The sequence below is a fragment of the Geotrypetes seraphini genome, chromosome 10 (genome assembly GCF_902459505.1).
Source record: "Geotrypetes seraphini chromosome 10, aGeoSer1.1, whole genome shotgun sequence".
NCBI classification, from domain to species: Eukaryota; Metazoa; Chordata; class Amphibia; order Gymnophiona; family Dermophiidae; genus Geotrypetes; species Geotrypetes seraphini.
The window spans coordinates 133549444-133566433 of record NC_047093.1 but is presented as its reverse complement, the minus strand read 5'-3'; the positions used below and the strand labels follow the sequence as shown (position 1 = coordinate 133566433).

At 48.4% G+C, this 16990-nt stretch overlaps 1 protein-coding gene and 1 long non-coding RNA gene across 2 annotated transcripts in view; one reads left to right on the top strand and one right to left on the bottom strand.

The window, feature by feature from the left end:
• The window catches only part of LOC117368584, a 144180-nt gene that overhangs the window by 68915 nt on the left and 58275 nt on the right, over nt 1-16990 (bottom strand). Inside the window, 2 exon segments of the mRNA XM_033962314.1 lie at nt 8407-8476; nt 11631-11758. Of these exon segments, the coding sequence (XP_033818205.1) occupies nt 8407-8476; nt 11631-11758 (198 nt within the window).
• LOC117367673 lies at nt 8563-16924 on the top strand. Its single transcript, XR_004540815.1, has 3 exons — nt 8563-8872; nt 11702-11803; nt 15849-16924. It is a non-coding gene; the product is annotated as an uncharacterized LOC117367673 (long non-coding RNA).

The following is a 16990-nucleotide window of genomic DNA, read 5'->3' as shown; positions in this document are numbered from 1 at the left end:
CAGGGAAGGGAGGAGAGCCTGGCAGGGAGAGGGGACAGGGTGCAGAGCCTGGCAGGGAAGGGAGGACAGGGTGCAGAGCCTAGCAGGGAAGGGGGGACATGGCGCAGTGCCTGAGTGTGGGGTTGGGTGCAGAGCCTGGCAGGGAGTGAGGGAGGCTGGGTGCAAAATTTGGTTCAGAATGTTTTTTTCTTGTTTTCCTCCTCTAAATCTAGGGTGCGTCTTATGGTCAGGTGCGTCTTATGGAGCAAAAAATACATAGAAACATAGAGTGTGATGGCAGAAAAGGACTGGCGCCCCAACAAGTCTGCCCACTCAAGAACCCTCCCTCAGTAAGTCCGACCTCCCTCAACAAATCTGCCCACTTAAGAGTCCCCCCTCCCATGAGAATCCATCTTATAAACATAGCTCTGTAGCGACCCCACTTGTCTGTCCCATCCTCTCTTGAATTCAAGCACGCTACTGGACTCGATCACCTGGCGTAGTAGACTATTCCATTGATCAATCACCCTTTCCGTGAAGAAGTATTTCTTGGTGTCTTCCAATTATTCCGAAAGCATCTGAAAACCTGGCTTTTCTCCAAAACGTAAAGCTATCTATTTAAAATGTAAAGCTAGCTATCCTCTTCATAACCTCTAATTTCTTATTATGTCCTTCCCTCATTTATTGAATTATCTGTAAACCGTGCCAAGCTCTATCTTTATGGAGATGGTGCGGTATACAAACTTAAGGTTTAGTTTAGTGTTGCCAATATTTCTTTCTGCCTCCTGCATGCTTCCTCTCCTCCGGACCTCATTCCATTTCCCAACCAACATCTTTCTCTGTCCCTCCACGAGTCCAACTTTTCTTCCTCTCTCCTCCACCCCTATTGGCAACACGTTTCCCTCTCTCTCACCGTCCATCTGTCTTGAGAGATCCAGGCATCTCTCCCACCCTCTACTACAATATCCAACATTTCTCCCTCTCTTCTCCCCTGGATCATGTGTAGCATTTCTCACCACTGCCCACCAGCCCCATGCCCATTTCTCCTTCTATCATCCCTCTTCAGCACAATGCCACATCTCTCCCTCCATCACTATGTCCAACATTCCTCCCCCTTGCATCTCTTTCAATCTGTCCATTCCCTCTCCACCACCAAATCCAACATTTCTCCCTCTCATCCTTCTATTCCCCATGCATTTCTACCTCACTCCTTTCTGTGTGCCCAATTTTCCTCTTTTTTCCTTTCCCCATGTGCCACCATCTTTCCCTCTCACATACTCATGCTCAACAGTTCTCCCTTTCTATTCCCTCCCTCCTATGTCCCAAGTTAGTGCCGCCTTCCTCCCTCCCTTGTGTCCCATGTTCATGCCCCCTCCCTTCCTTCTGTGTAGGGGTAGGCCCCGATGTGACACAAAATAAAAAAAAGAGACAAAATTTTAAAATTATAACTTCTGGTAGAATTCAATGTGTCATATTTACAAAATGGAGAGAACAATAGCTGTACAAAAAAGGGAATTTTAATAAATTTAAAGAGATATGTGGGCCATTAACAAAATATTGCAATGAGTAGATACCATTTTACATTATAAATACAATTTAAGGTAGAAGGGATGGGAGGGGGGAATTTGAATTTATGAAATGATTAGATCACTAGGAAAGATTATTGGTGTGATATATTTGATTGAATGTAAGACTGAAAGGGAGGGAGGGATGGGATAAAATTTTTATCTATTAGTATCATAAATGATAGAATTTCAAATGATGTATTTATTGACAAATGTTTAATATATATGTATTTGTTGTAAGATGAAAAATAAATAAAGAATTTAAAAAAAATGAAAATAAAAATGAAAATGCGCAAGAACAGCGACCCTGGAAGAAAAAATACAGAAGCCGCAGTGAGAGAAGGAATGAAGTAGAACTAAGTCTAGCGCAGAGCGTTGAAAGAGGACTTCTTGGCTCTGTGGAAAACTGAGAACTGAGGAGACGCTGAGGAGGCACGACCTACGTTGGGCATGAAGGCACTCGTGCATGCGCGGTGCGGCAGTTGTGAACTTTCTAAAGTTTTACAAGCAAGTATGCTTGCTTGTAAGGCTGTCCACAATCGGGGCTCCGTGGATGACGTCACCCACATGTGAGAATATGCTTCCTGCTTGTCCTGGGATAATATTGGGGGTTTTTCTACTTTAATAAAACAAGTTCAGTATGGAGAAATTAGGTTCTTACCTGCTAATTTACTTTCTTTTAGCTTCTCCAGACCAGTAGAGGTTAACTTTACGATTGGGTATATATCTAATCATGACCAGCAGGTGGAGACTGAAAACAAAACTTTGGGACAGTATATCCTAGCCCCTCCTCTCTATTTCCCTCAGTCTGCCGAATAGCCAAGCAGAACCAAGAACTGGAAAAACACAGAGAGAAAAAACAATACTCCGAAAGGAGTAACAAATAACATACCCAAAAATGCTGTTGGAAAATGCAGAGGAGAAATTCCCGAAGGAAGAAGGTCCCCACAGCTCGCCAGCTAAGCCAGCCGAGCCACAGCCGCTGTTCTTCAATTCTCCCCGGCCCTAGAAAAATACTAGAACCCGCAGCAAAAACCAAAAACTGCCCGCGCAACAGCCCCAACAACAACAACAACAACAACAGACAGGGTGGGGACCTCTACTGGTCTGGAGAAGCTAAAAGAAAGTAAATTAGCAGGTAAGAACCTAATTTCTCCTTCTTTAGCACTCTCCAGACCAGTAGAGGTTAACTTTACGATTGGGACGTACCAAAGCAGTCCCTCTCACGGGCGGGACCCCCGAAGGGCCGATACCAGAACACGCTCACCGAACACCGCGTCCCGACGCGCCTGAACATCTACCCGATAATGCCGAACAAATGAATGCAAGGAGGACCAAACCGCAGCCTTACAAATATCCACCGGAGGCACGAGCGACGACTCAGCCCAAGAAGCCGCCTGACCCCTAGTGGAATGAGCCTTGAGAAACTCCGGAACCGGCTTCTGACTCAGAAGATAAGCGGAAGCAATCATCTCCTTGATCCAGCGCGCAATAGTAGCCTTAGAAGCGCCAGCCCCCCGACGAGGACCCGCCAGAAGCACAAAGAGATGATCGGAGCTCCGAAAATCCCGGGTCCGCTGCACATAAGCATGGAGGACCCGACCGACATCCAACTTGCGCAGCTGTCGTTGCTCAGAAGAACCCTCCCGACTACCCAAGACCGGGAGGACCACCGATTGATTGACATGAAAAGGAGAAACTACCTTCGGCAGAAAGGAAGGAACAGGCCGCAAAACAACCCGCTCCTTCGAAAACTCCAGGAAGGGAGCCCTACAAGAGAAAGCCTGTAGCTCAGACACCCGTCTAGCGGAAGTAATGGCCACCAAAAAGACCGACTTCAGCGTAAGGTCCTTCAACGAACAGCCATCCAACGGCTCGAAAGGAGGGCGCACTAGAACAGAGAGAACCAGATTGAGATCCCAAGAGGGAATCGAGGGCCTTATGGGGGGCCTGATCAACTTGGCCGCCCTAAGAAAGCGAATCACATCAGGAATGGCTGACAAACGCTGACCTGTCACCAGCCCCCGAAAAGCCGACAGGGCCGCCAGATGAACCCGAAGAGAAGACCAGGCCAGGCCCCTATCCAGGCCATCCTGCAAAAACTCTAGAATGTTAGGCAGAGAAGCGCGAAGGGAGACCACTCCCCGCGCTCGGCACCATTCCTCAAAAAGACGCCAAACCCGTACATAAGCCCGAGAGGTAGAAAGCCTCCGGGACCCCAAAAGTGTAGAGATCACCTTGTCGGAATATCCCTTCTTACTCAGGCGGCCCCTTTCAAGAGCCAAGCCGTAAGACAAAAGGGAGACGGGTCGAACATGGGAATGGGACCCTGCGTCAGAAGATCGCACCCGAGAGGCAGAGGAAGAGGATCCGCTACCAGATGCCTCACCAGATCCGCATACCACGGACGACGAGGCCAATCCGGAGACACCAAGACCACCAGCCCCGGATGGCGAACAATGCGAAGCAGTACTCTGCCCACTAACGGCCAAGGAGGGAACACATACAACAGCCCCTCCGTTGGCCACGGTTGGACCAGAGCATCCAGACCCTCGGCCAGACCGTCCCTGCGACGACTGAAGAAGCGGGGTACTTTGGCGTTGCCACTGGTAGCCATCAGATCCATCAGGGGCTGCCCCCAAGCACGCACTAGCAACTGAAACGCCTCGGCGCCGAGACACCACTCTCCCGGATCCAAGAAGTGACGACTGAGGAAGTCCGCCTGAACGTTTTCTACCCCGGCAATGTGAGAGGCCGAGAGGTCCAGAAGATGCGACTCCGCCCAAACCATGAGCCGAGCCGCCTCCTGCGCCACCAGAGTGCTCTTGGTGCCCCCCTGACGATTGACATAAGCCACCGCCGTGGCATTGTCCGACAGGACTCTGACCGACTTGCCCAACAAAAGGGAGTGGAAAGCCAACAGCGCCAGCCGGACCGCCCTGGTCTCCAACACGTTGATCGACCAGGAGGCCTCCTCCGTGGACCAGGTTCCCTGAGCTGAGTGACCCAGGCACTGGGCCCCCCAACCCAGGAGACTCGCATCCGTAAGGAGCACCGTCCACTGCGGAAGATCCAGACCCACCCCCTGAACTAGGTGAGGGGTCCGGAGCCACCAACGCAGACTGCAGCGCGCCAAGCCTCGCAGGGGAACCGGAACATCCATCCCGTGCCTCTGGGGAGACCACCTCCGGAGCAGAGCATACTGGAGAGGACGCATGTGGGCCCGCGCCCACCTCACCACGTCCAGGGACGCCGCCATCGACCCCAGGACCTGGAGGAAATCTCGCGCCCGAGGACACCGGGACGCCAAAAGCAGGCGAATCTGAGACTGCAATTTGCTCACCCGGGCCTCTGGGAGGAAGACCTTCCCCAAGGAGGTGTCGAACAGCACCCCGAGGTACTCCAGACGCTGAGCCGGAACCAACCGACTCTTGGAAAGGTTGACCACCCAGCCCAGCGACCGGAGAAACTCCACCACCCGAGCCGTAACCCGGGAGCTTTCCTGCAACGACTTGGCCCGAATTAACCAGTCGTCCAGGTAGGGGTGTACCAGGATGCCCTCCGACCGCAAGGCTGCCGCGACGACCACCATCACCTTGGTGAACGTCCGGGGAGCCGTGGCCAGCCCAAAGGGAAGCGCACAGAACTGATAGTGCCGACCCAAGATCGCAAAGCGCAGGAAACGCTGATGAGAGGCCCGAATGGGAACATGCAAGTAGGCCTCCGTCAGATCGAGAGAAGTGAGAAACTCCCCCGGCTGAACCGCCAGAATGACCGACCGCAGAGTTTCCATACGGAAAGAGGGAATCTTGAGAGCCCTGTTGACCCCTTTCAAATCGAGGATGGGCCGAAAGGTCCCCTCCTTCTTGGGCACCACAAAGTAAATGGAGTACCTGCCCGTGCCCCACTCCGGGGGGGGCACTGGAACTACTGCCCTGAGATCTAGCAAGCGCTGAAGGGTCTGGCGAAACGCCTGCGTCTTTACAGGAGTCTGACATGGAGAAGCGAGGAAAAAATCCGGCAGAGAGCGGGCGAACTCCAGGGCATAACCGTCCCGCACCACCTCCAGGACCCACTGATCGGACGTGATCTCGGCCCATTTGGGAAAAAAGTCGCGCAGCCGGGCCCCCACCGGAACCAAGGGGGGCGCCGGCAAGGCGTCATTGTGCAGGACGGGAAGCGGGGGAACCGGCGGAGGGATTCCCTGCCCCCCGACGGGCCCCCCGAAAGGGCTGCATGCGCTGGAAGAACCGACCCCGGGAAAACCCCGGAGACTGGAAAGAAGCAGCCCCACGCCCAGGGCGATACTTGCGAAATTCCCGCAAACGCCCCCGGGCCGCACCACCCCGAGACGCCGGGCGGGCACGGTCCTCCGGCAAACGGGGAACTTTCGAGTCCGACAGAGTCTGAATCAACTTATCCAAGTCCTCTCCAAATAAAAACGACCCCCGAAAGGGAAATTTAGTAAGCTTAGCTTTGGACGCAGCATCCGCCGCCCAAGCGCGCAGCCACAACACACGCCTTGCGGCCACGCCAAAAGCCATGGACTTAGCCGAGATCCGCACCAAGTCATACAGAGCATCCGAGAGGAATGAGGCAGCCATCTCAATCTTCGCTACCTCCTGATCCACCAGAGACCAGTCGTCAGACTCTCGATCCAAGACCCGCTCCGCCCACCGAAACACGGCGCGAGCGACCAGTCCCCCACAAATAGCCGCCTGGACCCCAAAGGCAGAGACCTGAAAATTTTGCTTAAGGATGGTCTCCAATTTGCGCTCCTCAGAGTCCCGCAAGGCAGAACCGCCCTCAACAGGCACGGTATGCCGCTTGGAAATAGCCGAGACCACCGCATCCACGACTGGCGAAGCTAACGTAGCCCGATCCCCTTCAGGAATGGGATACAGGCGAGCCATGCTGCGCGCCAGCCGAAACGGCGTCTCCGGCGTTTTCCACTGCTCAAGAATAATATCCCGAATATCCTGATGCATAGGAAAAGAGCGGGAAACGGAACGGATCCCTCGTAACAGAGGGTCCCCCACACGCGGAGTCTCCGGCGGCGCGTCCTCAAAACGCAAAGCCGAAGAAACCTGTTGAATAAGGTCAGGCAGCTCATCTCTCTGAAAAAGGCGCACCACGGACGCCTCGTCACTGGAGAACGGGAAACCCGACAACCCGCCGCCAGCTTCCGTCCCCTCCAGAGGGTCCTGGAATTCCTCAGAAGGGTCCAGGTCCTCCTCCAGACCGACACGTTCCTCCGACCACAAATCCTCGTCCCACGACACCCGCGGACGCTTGGACAAGAGAGGCGGCGGAGGGGACGTCACGTCAGACGAGAGAGGCAAAGCCGCAGGGAGCGCGGAGGAAACCCCACCCCCCGAGACCCCCTGGGCGCAACCGGGACCCCCAGCCGCCTGAAAATAGGCTTTGCATAATGAAAAGAAAAAATCAGGGGAAAAACCCCCCGAGGGTCCCAAGGGACTCCCTGCCACAGCAGGGGACCCAGCAGAAACCTGCCCCTGCTTAGCCAAAACAGGGGGAAGGTCACCTGAGGTGGAAGACAAAATGGAGGGGCCAGACAGAGAAGATGGCGTCTTTCCCGCCAAAACAGCTCCCTCCATAGCCTGCAGCGGCTGAGAGACCTGAATAGTCTCAGCCGCTAAAACAGGCAAGCCGGCATCAGCTGTCAAAATATCAGCTGAGAGGGAATCCTCTAAAACCCGACCGTCGGCGGCTCGGGGAATCCCTCCGTGGGCGGACGGAGAAGACCGGGCTTCTCCACCGGTCCCTGCCGACTCGCGAGGCACCATCGGCGGGGAGCTCTGGGCGCCTGCAGCCGCTGCCGACGGAGCTCCTCCACCGCACCGGCCTGAACACCGCTTGCACAGGCCGGCCGCGAGTGCCTCGCGTCTGGAGCACAATGAGCACTTTTTCCCTTTAGAAGTGCTCATTGCTCCATACGCGACCTAGCTGTAAAAAAAGTGCCGGTTAGTTGAAAAAATACAGTAAAATACAGTTTTCTTAAAGGGATACAACCCTCCAGACCAGCACTACCTCAGGATTTTTTTTTTTTTTTTTTTTTTTTTTTTTTACAGAACAGACTCCACAGGCTCTCGAAGCAATATGCCTTGCTTGATTTAGGGGGCAAGGCTTACTGCTGAGGCTCCTCTAAAAAAATATGGGGAGGTGGAGGAAGTGGGGGGAGGGACCCCGCTCGTGACCCGCCGGGTTTGACACCCCCGAGGTCGGACGAACCCCCAAACAGAGTCCGTCCAAGCTCCGTCCGGCTAAAAACAGGGACAATAAACCCCTAAACAAATTCCAACAGCCCTACCAAGGGAGATGGGTACAGATCACTCAACACCTGCTGGAGACTGAAAGAAGACTGAGGGAAATAGAGAGGAGGGGCTAGGATATACTGTCCCAAAGTTTTGTTTTCAGTCTCCACCTGCTGGTCATGATTAGATATATACCCAATCGTAAAGTTAACCTCTACTGGTCTGGAGAGTGCTAAAGAAGAAACTATTTGAGGCTTGTGCGGATGGGATCAGATGGTTTGTGGGAATGGGGCAGAGACGGGGACTGAGCTCACGGGGATGGAGACAGGGACAAAATTTTTCCCTGTGTCATTCTCTAGTCATTAGCGTGCGCCAATGCAGTTAACATCCCTTGATAAATTCTCCTTAAATGAAGTAAACCTGGAAGTTCTAGGCGGTCCACAGCAATCAAGCATAGTCATACAATACAAATCATCAATCTGCCTCCAATAGGTTAAAGTCTAATACCAATAACCAAAAGGGACCAAAAAGGAAAGAGAAGGAAAGGCTGGAAGAGCTGCACAAGAGGAGAAACAAGAATTTCTTACCTGATCAGAAACCAGGGCAGCCATTTCCTCTGAATTTTGCAGCTGCTGGGATGGATTCATTTCCCTGTTCCTGGAATGATGAGTAAAACAGGAAGAGGCTGAGCCAATTCTTGAATCTTCTCAGGTATAATCTCTCGTCTGAGTCTCCCAGGGATTTCCAGTTGCAAGACACAAATTTCTCTGCTTTGTCTTCTGAATCTTTTCTGTTCTTTGTAGCCCTGCAGACACTAGAGGAAGAAGCAGCCACAGAGCATGTGCAGAGCTCTTCACCCCGCCCCTCCTGCCGAGGTCATCCTGGAATATCCCTCCTTAAGGTGGTTGTGTAGAGAAAACACAGCACATCTGCTGCCTGTTATCTGCTATTTGTACAGTTCTACCTTACGGAGGTGGGACATTCCAGGATGATCTGTGCAAGGGCCCAGGAGTAGTTGAAGAGCTTTGAGCATGCTCAGTTCCTTTCTTTGTCGTAAGTTTAACTTTGTTTATGTTTAGCACATTTGATTTTTCTTCATAATTGTGATAACAAAACTTGTTATATTAATTTTGATGTTTATATTGTTTTTGTTTAAAACTTATATATTATAATACCCTTAGCGTGCATGCGCACTTCAATCTTCGTGGCTCTGTGAGTCCGTAGCTCTGTGGCCGGCAGAAAAATGTTGGAGAGTGCGGCATATGCACATGCGCAAGTTCTGAACTGACATCGGGGAGAGAAGGAGGTGGCGGCAACCGAGCTATGGAAGGGAAGGCCACAACCACTACTGCTCCCTGGTCGCACGGCCTTCTCCTCTGCCTCCACTCTCTCCTCTGGGTGAATTTCAGTTCGTTGAGCAGGTCGAGGATGAGGATTTGTTGGAGGCTGGTCGTGCTGCTGCAGAGGGGGTGGGGGGGCTGGGGGGCGGCCAAAGGAAGGGGAGCAGTGCGCAGGCGGGGAACGGGAGGGAGAGAAAGAGACAGAAAGATAGATAGACACATAGACGGCGGCCAAGGAGCAAGAGAGAGAGAAAGAGACAGAAAGACAGACAGAGAGACAGAAAGACAGACAGTGGCCAACGAGAGAGAGAGAAAAAGACAGAAAGACACACAGACAGCGGCCAAGGAGAGAGAGAGAAAGAGACAGAGAGACACACAGACAGCGGCCCAGGAGAGAAAGAGACAGAAAGAAAGAGACAGAAAGACACACAGACAGCGGCCAAGGAGAGAGAGAGAGAAAGAGACCGAAAGACAGACAGACAAGGACGGCGGCCAAGGAGAGAGAGAAAGAGACAGAAAGACAGACAGACAGTGGCCAACAAGAGAGAGAGAGAAAAAGAAAGAAAGACACACAGACAGCGGCCAAGGAAAGAAAGAGACAGAAAGACATACAGACAGCGGCCAAGGAGAGGGAGAGAGAGAGAAAGAGACAGAAAGACAGACAGATAGAGAGACAGAAAGACAGACAGACAGACAGTGGCCAACAAGAGAGAGAGAAAAAGACAGAAAGACACACAGACAGCGGCCATAGAGAGAGAAAGAGAGAAAGAGACAGAAAGACACACAGACAGCAGCCAAGGAGAGAGAGAGAGAAAGAGAAAGACAGACAGACACACAGACAGCGGCCAAGGAGAGAGAGACAGACAGACAGTGGCCAAGGAGAGAGAGAGAAATAAAAAGGCAGACAGACAGACAGACAGCGGCCAAGGAGAGAGGGAGAGACAGAAAGACAGACAGCAGCCAAGGAGAGAGAGAAAGAGACAGAAAGACAGACACACACAGAGAACGACAGGGGGAAACAGAAAGACAGTCAGCAGCCAAAAAGAGAGACAGAAAAACATACAGACACACAGACAGTGGTCAAGGAGAGACACAGAAAGAAAGAAAGACAGATAGACACATCTATTCTAGCACTCGTTAATGTAATGTACATAGAGCTTTTTGGACCCCTACACGTTTACAAAAATTAGATAGTACTAAGTCCAATAAATGCTGGCACTGTAATCTGGAACCAGGGACATTAGATCACTTACTATATCATTGTCCCTACATTAAAAGTTTTTGGAATTCAATTTGGCCACAAATTAATAAATTGATGGAAAATCATATAGCAATATCATATGATACAGTATTATTTGGAATGATGATGAGGAAAAAAAATCAAATTTCACCAGAAAATAACAAGCTTTTATTAATTATGACAGGGGTTGCCATTCAGCACATAACCAATAATTGGAAGAATTATAATAACCTAAATTATACATTTTGGTGGAATACAATATGTCATATATTTAAAATGGAAAGAACAATAGCAACACAAAGAGGGACATATACTAAATTTATAAAAATATGGGGGCCATTGACAAAATATTGCAATGAATAAATAGTAGAATTTTTCTTCTTCTTTTCTTCTTTTAAATATCTTTTTTGTGACACACATAGAGGGAGGGTAGTAAAAATAATTTTACATAACAGACTATAATATGATATACAATATGTAATATATGATTGAAAAGTAATAGAAGGGTGGGGGGAGGGAGGGGGGATAAAATACATTTAGAATATAATGTATTAGATATAAAAGTGAAATTGTGCATTTATCAATTGTAATTTAATATGTTGTACACTTTATGTAAAATTTGAAAATAAAAAATAATATGGAAAAAAAAAATGTAATGGGCTTAAAGACTAGTTTTCTCAATAAAAATACAAAGATTAAAAAAAGCCTTTCCTTCTCTTTCCTTTTTGGTCTCTTTTGGTTATTGGAATTAGGCTTTAATAGCAGTATTCTGTCCTTTTTGTGCAATCCCACTTTATTGTGGGACGATTGGGTTAATTCCATCTCCCCTCCAGGACTTCATAGGAAGCCTCATATGTCAGAGACTTGAGCTGCACCCCTCTCACCTCAGCCCTGGCTTCTCCTAAATCAGTTTTCCTTCCTAAGTGATCAGACTTTAAAATTCATTGTTTGCCTCCAGTATATATATATTTCTTGTAATTATCAAATTAATTCTTACATTTAACTAATTTGATTATTTAAGTTTATGTCTGGTTTCTGTTATTTTGGGAACAGTGCTTGATAAAGGAAATTTCTTGGGTATTAGGACTGGTTTCCCTGACAATAGTTTTATATGAATACAGACCTCTGGGTGAAAGTAGAGCAAAAGAGAAAAAGTTCACACATTTGGGTATAAATTATAAAAGACAGTGTTTACCCATTATCCCCGCTGTCCAGTGCGATCTGACCTCACTGACAGAGCTCATATAACAGTCTATTAAACCCATTGAAACTGTGGCTGAGGGTGTCCTTTTCCTTTTCCAGACATTGGTCACATTCAAGGATGTTGCTGCCTATTTCTGGGAAGTGGAGTGGAACATTCTGGGAGAACAGCAGAAGGAGCTTTACAAGAAAGTCATCAAGGAGGTTCATGGGATCCTTTTGTCAAGAGATAAATATCTCTTCTCTATCATCTATCACACACAGACCTATTAGGAAATCAGTGGAATAAAAGTCACAAGTACCTGGTCCCTTGGGCATCTGACATTTAGAACCTGGTTTCTGATGCCATCCAATAGGAGCCAGTGAAAGACCTTAAAATAAAGGCTTCATCCATGACCAGCTTGGGACACCAAGATTTCAGGATACCCACAATGAATATGCATGAGATAAATTTGCATGCTCTGTCTACATCTATCTAATGCATATCCATTGTGGATACCTTGAAAACCAGTGATTGGTGTGTCCCATGGACTGGACTGAGAACCCCTGCTATAGAATAAAGGTTTGGTATAGAAGACCAGGAGAAGGATTTATTTTTATGCTTATTAAAAATTTGATATACTGCTCCTGCATTTTCATGACCTAAGCGGTTTACAGAAAGGAACTCCATTGAACATATTCTGATAGGAAAAGAAGAGAGAGAAAGATACAAGATATATCTTTCTCTCTCTTCTTTTCCTATCAGAATATGTTCAATGGAGTTCCTTTCTGTAAACCGCTTAGGTCATGAAAATGCAGGAGCAGTGTATATATATATATATATATATATAATCCTATATAATATATATATATCCTATATAATAAAACGCTAGACACGCATGCGCACTCCTATCAGCATGCTTCCATGATCAGTATGTCTGTGGCCGCAGGAGTGCGCATGCGCGCTTATGTCACCAACCGCCGATGCCTCCACAAGCCGGGACCACAGCCAGCCGCCGATCTCCGTTTCTCTAGCGGGCGAGTCTCAGAGGAGAGGGATCGCTGCTGCTCAGCGCCCCCACCGAGGAGCCCAGCAACTTTCCGCCTCAGCTCTTAAATGACCCTGCTGCCTGGGACCCGAGTCCTTTGCCGCCCCCCCTTCCCTTCCCGCGGGCCCGACTACAAACCTCGCGATTTAAGCAGCATGTGCAGCAGTCTTCATATGCTGCTTCGGGCCCTTCTACTGCCCTGATTTGCTCTGCCGCATCTCTGATGATGTCATCAGGGACGTGCCAGAGTACATCAGGGCAGTAGAAGGACCCAAAGCAGCGTGTGAAGACTGCTGCACACGCTGCTTAAATTGCGAGGTTTGTAGTCGGGCCCACGGGAAGGGAAGGGGGGCAGCAAAGGACTCGGGACCGCGGGAAGGAAAAGGGGGGGTAGAGGAAACGCTAATGCTGCTGCACAGGGAACTGGTGTGGGGAGAGTGAAATGGAGGGGGAGGGAATGCTGCTTTGAACAGACAGAAAACTAGCAAAACCCGAAAAGAATGGGAGCTGAAATCGGTAAGAAAGAAAAAATCTCCCAAGCCCCAAGAAGGAAACTGAGATCAGGGGGAGAGACCAGCTGTAGTGCCAGAGGAACGGAAAGAAAACCACTTCACCTGGACGAATATTTATAAATTTTTATGTATAGAGAGCCCTCAGTCACACAGCCTCCTCTGAACCCGGAGGTAACGGCTGCCACTGGCTTACACCCAGAAAAGTGTCAACTGTGAAACATCCCCGGGCTCTCTGTGAGTTTTAGTGCTAAATAACACAAAAGTGCTCAAGAGTGCAAACAAAATCAAAACACACTCACTACAGGTAGTCTCTACCCCTGATCCAGGGGGGCTAACAAGAAAGTACAAGTGTCCAATTTCGACCAAATAATGCCAAAAGAAGGTACTTAGCTTCTCTAAAAAAGCAGCCAGCAGATCACCAAACGTCCTACGGGACTCCGTTTCGGGGGAGCACTCCCCCTTCTTCAGGAACGACTGACTGAGCAGAAGCCTCGGAATCATCAGGCTACGGCGGATTGGCAATAGAAGAAAATGGCGCTTGAACCAGAACAGACGCCTCTGATTTAAGCTGCAGACCAGGAAACGTCACTGAAGTAACTGATCACATGACTGAACAGCTGCGAGCGGGAGAAAAATTAACCGGCCCACATAAGTTGTAAAAGTTACCAGAAAAAACAAATAAGAACAAAAACCACATGAAATAAGAGAACCAGATAATTAAAAAACTGAAAAAAATAAAAATGAAAGATTGGAGTTCGTAAATCCAATACTGTTCCCTTTTCACACATTTCAGGATTTACGATGGACTATTATTGAGCAAATTTATGAAGACTACCAGGGGGATAAATCATCTCTGCTGCAGAAAAGGGAACAGTATTGGATTTACGAACTCCAATCTCTCTCTCCCACGGGACATAATGAATACATTGAGTGGCAGCATACCTTTTGATCTTTTACTGTGTCAGCTTTTTACTTTATTTTATTTCATTTCATTTTATTTTCATTTTTATTTTTTTCAGTTTTTTAGTTATCTGGTTCTCTTATTTCATGTGTGCCAGATTTTAAGGCCAGATGGGATAGACATGTGGGATCTATCCGCAAAGATAGATAGGGAGGGTCACTGGAGTGGGCAGACTTGATGGGCCGTGGCCCTTATCTGCCGTCTATTTCTAAGTTTCTAATGGGGGGATCTCTGAGCCTTTTTCTCTTGGTCGGGGCACCCGGCAGGGTTGCCCACTATCTCCCCTGCTTTTCCTTCTTTCTCTTGAGCCCCTGGCTATCCGAATCCGTCAGAACCAGGATCTTCAGGGCCTGGGCATAGGGGGGGCATGATTTTCGTATTAGTATGTTTGCAGACGATATGCTGCTTTATGTTAAGCATGCTGATGTCAACCTTTCTCGCTTGATGCATATTATTAACTCGTTTGGCCTTTTTACCGGTTTAAAAATTAACTATGATAAAATCGAAGCTTTGCTGTTGCATGACTCCCCGGGTGATAACTGGTTTGAACGGCTGGGAGTAGGCATTGCGCCTGGGAAATTGAAATATTTGGGGATCTTTCTATATCAGAATCCAAAAAAGCTTTACAAGGCTAATATCTCTGCAACTATTGGCCAGATTCACTCCCTTTGTCACAAATGGAGATCCCTCCCATTATCCCTGATGGGCCGGGTGGCCCTAGTGAAGATGGTTCTCTTCCCCAAACTTTTGTATGCAATGCAGTCGGTGCCCTTTTGGGTTAGTTGAGAGGATGAGCGACACTATAATTTTATTGTCCGCAAGTTTATCTGGAATGCTAAACAAGCGCGCATTGGCTTCCCTAAATTGTCTAGAGCTAAAGCGCAGGGGGGGGGGGGGCTTGGTTTTCCGGACATCCGCCTCTACAATGTCGCCTCCCTTTTCCGTTGGATTCATGAACATCTGACCTTACATCGGCGATATTCTCCGTTGGATCTTTTAGCTACTTGCTGTTCCCCTTTGTCTTTTGTTTCATTCATACATGGGATCCCGGGTTTGTCAGTCTCTCTAAGATAAGTCTCTTTGCTTTTTCTTCATGCTTTTCGAAAGGCTTGGGCTTGGTGTAGGGGGCTTCAACATAGAGTGCCTCACCCGTCCCCCTTTCTGTCTTTGATTGGCAATCCCAGTTTTGTACCTGGCTTTTGGGGTCTGCCTGGCTTGAGGGGTCGTGCTGAGCGTGAGTCCACCATACTTGACTTGTTATACTTGGGGGGTGGACGGTTCCCCTCTTTCTCTTTACTATGTACCCATTGGGGGCTCCCCGCACACAGGTTTACCTCTATTTCCAAATTAAACACTATTATGATTCTCTCACCGCTGTTCCTACTGACACCTGGGATTGCAGCACTTTGGATGAGCGGGCTCTTACTATTCCGCCCCACAAGAACAAGATTGCTACCTGGTACACAGAGGGTCGGGAGGGTCAGGGGACGCAATGCCTTCAACCCATAGTGTTTGACTGGTCCAGGGACCTGGGTTTGATGGTGTCTATTCATGATATGCATGTCTTTTTTCAGAATATATACTTGTTTGTTAAAAATGTTTCTTTACAGGAAACCCAATTTCGTATACTACATAGAGCCTACCTTACCAGATCTAGAGGTTTCCTCATAGGGTTGTGGCCTGATAATCTTTGTGTTAAATGTCATATCTCCCCTGGAACCTATCTGCACTCCTTTTTTCTTTGTCAGGACCTCTCTTTCTGGGACCCGGTACGTAAATGCCTAGAGGATATCTTCGGCTGTACCCTCCAATGGAATCCGCCTGCCTTACTGTTAGGCGATGTGCAGGACTTGTCTCAACAGAATCTCAGCGTGTCTTCACAGAAATTTGTCCTCCATGCCATTTTGGTGGGGAAGAAGCTTATTCTGCAACATTGGGCCTCCCCTGAGGTGCCCTCTTTTCCCATATGGTCGAATCGCATGAGAACTTTGGCATTATATGAGCTGCAAACTTATTCTAAGCGCTCACAAGAACACTGGAAAGAATACTGTGTAGTTTGGGACAAATTTTTGTTGCATTGCACTGTATCTTCACCCTAGCTGCTGTTTCTTGGGCTTGCCTCTTAGTTTTGAGATTCTTCCACCTCAATATATGCTTGCTGCTATCTGTGGGTTTGTCATCTGACCCTGCTATTTGCCGCCATGCCTAGTGTCTCCTAGTCTTTATGTGGGGCGTGTGTGTGAAGGGGGGGTGAGTGATGTTTGGTTATGTGTTGCGTGGGCTGTGTTGGTTTGACTGCGGGGTGTGTATTTGGGCTGTTCTATAGTTTGCAGGGTGTTTTAGTCTTCTCTTATAAAACACTGGGTATTTGAGATGGCGATATTCTGGTATCTCTTGTGTCTGTTTTCTTATACATGCTTTGCTACTTGCTTGATATTCCTGATACTTATGTACCGCACTTGATGCTTGCTATTCTTGTATTGTTGTCTCATTTTGCTCAATAAAGATGATTATACAAAAAAAAAAAAAAATTCTATGTCATCAATTATTCTATTCCTTTTAATTTGAATGTAATTCTTGTTTTTAGTTTGAATGTAATCCGTCTTGAACAGCAAGGTAATGGCGGAATAGAAATCACTAATGTAATGTAATGTAACAGTCTGCTAGCTACAAACACATGAAAAGCCAAGGTCTGACAGGAGCTTGGCAACGCCCCATGCGGCATATGCAATAAAGCACTGCCCATAGATTTCCGAACAGGTCTATGAAAAATTTTGGTGAGAATTTCGAACACCATAGTCCAATAGGGAGCCACTTTAGAGCAATCCCACCAAATGTGCAAAAACGTACCTCTTTGCCCACACTGTCGCCAACACAAATCAGAGATGTG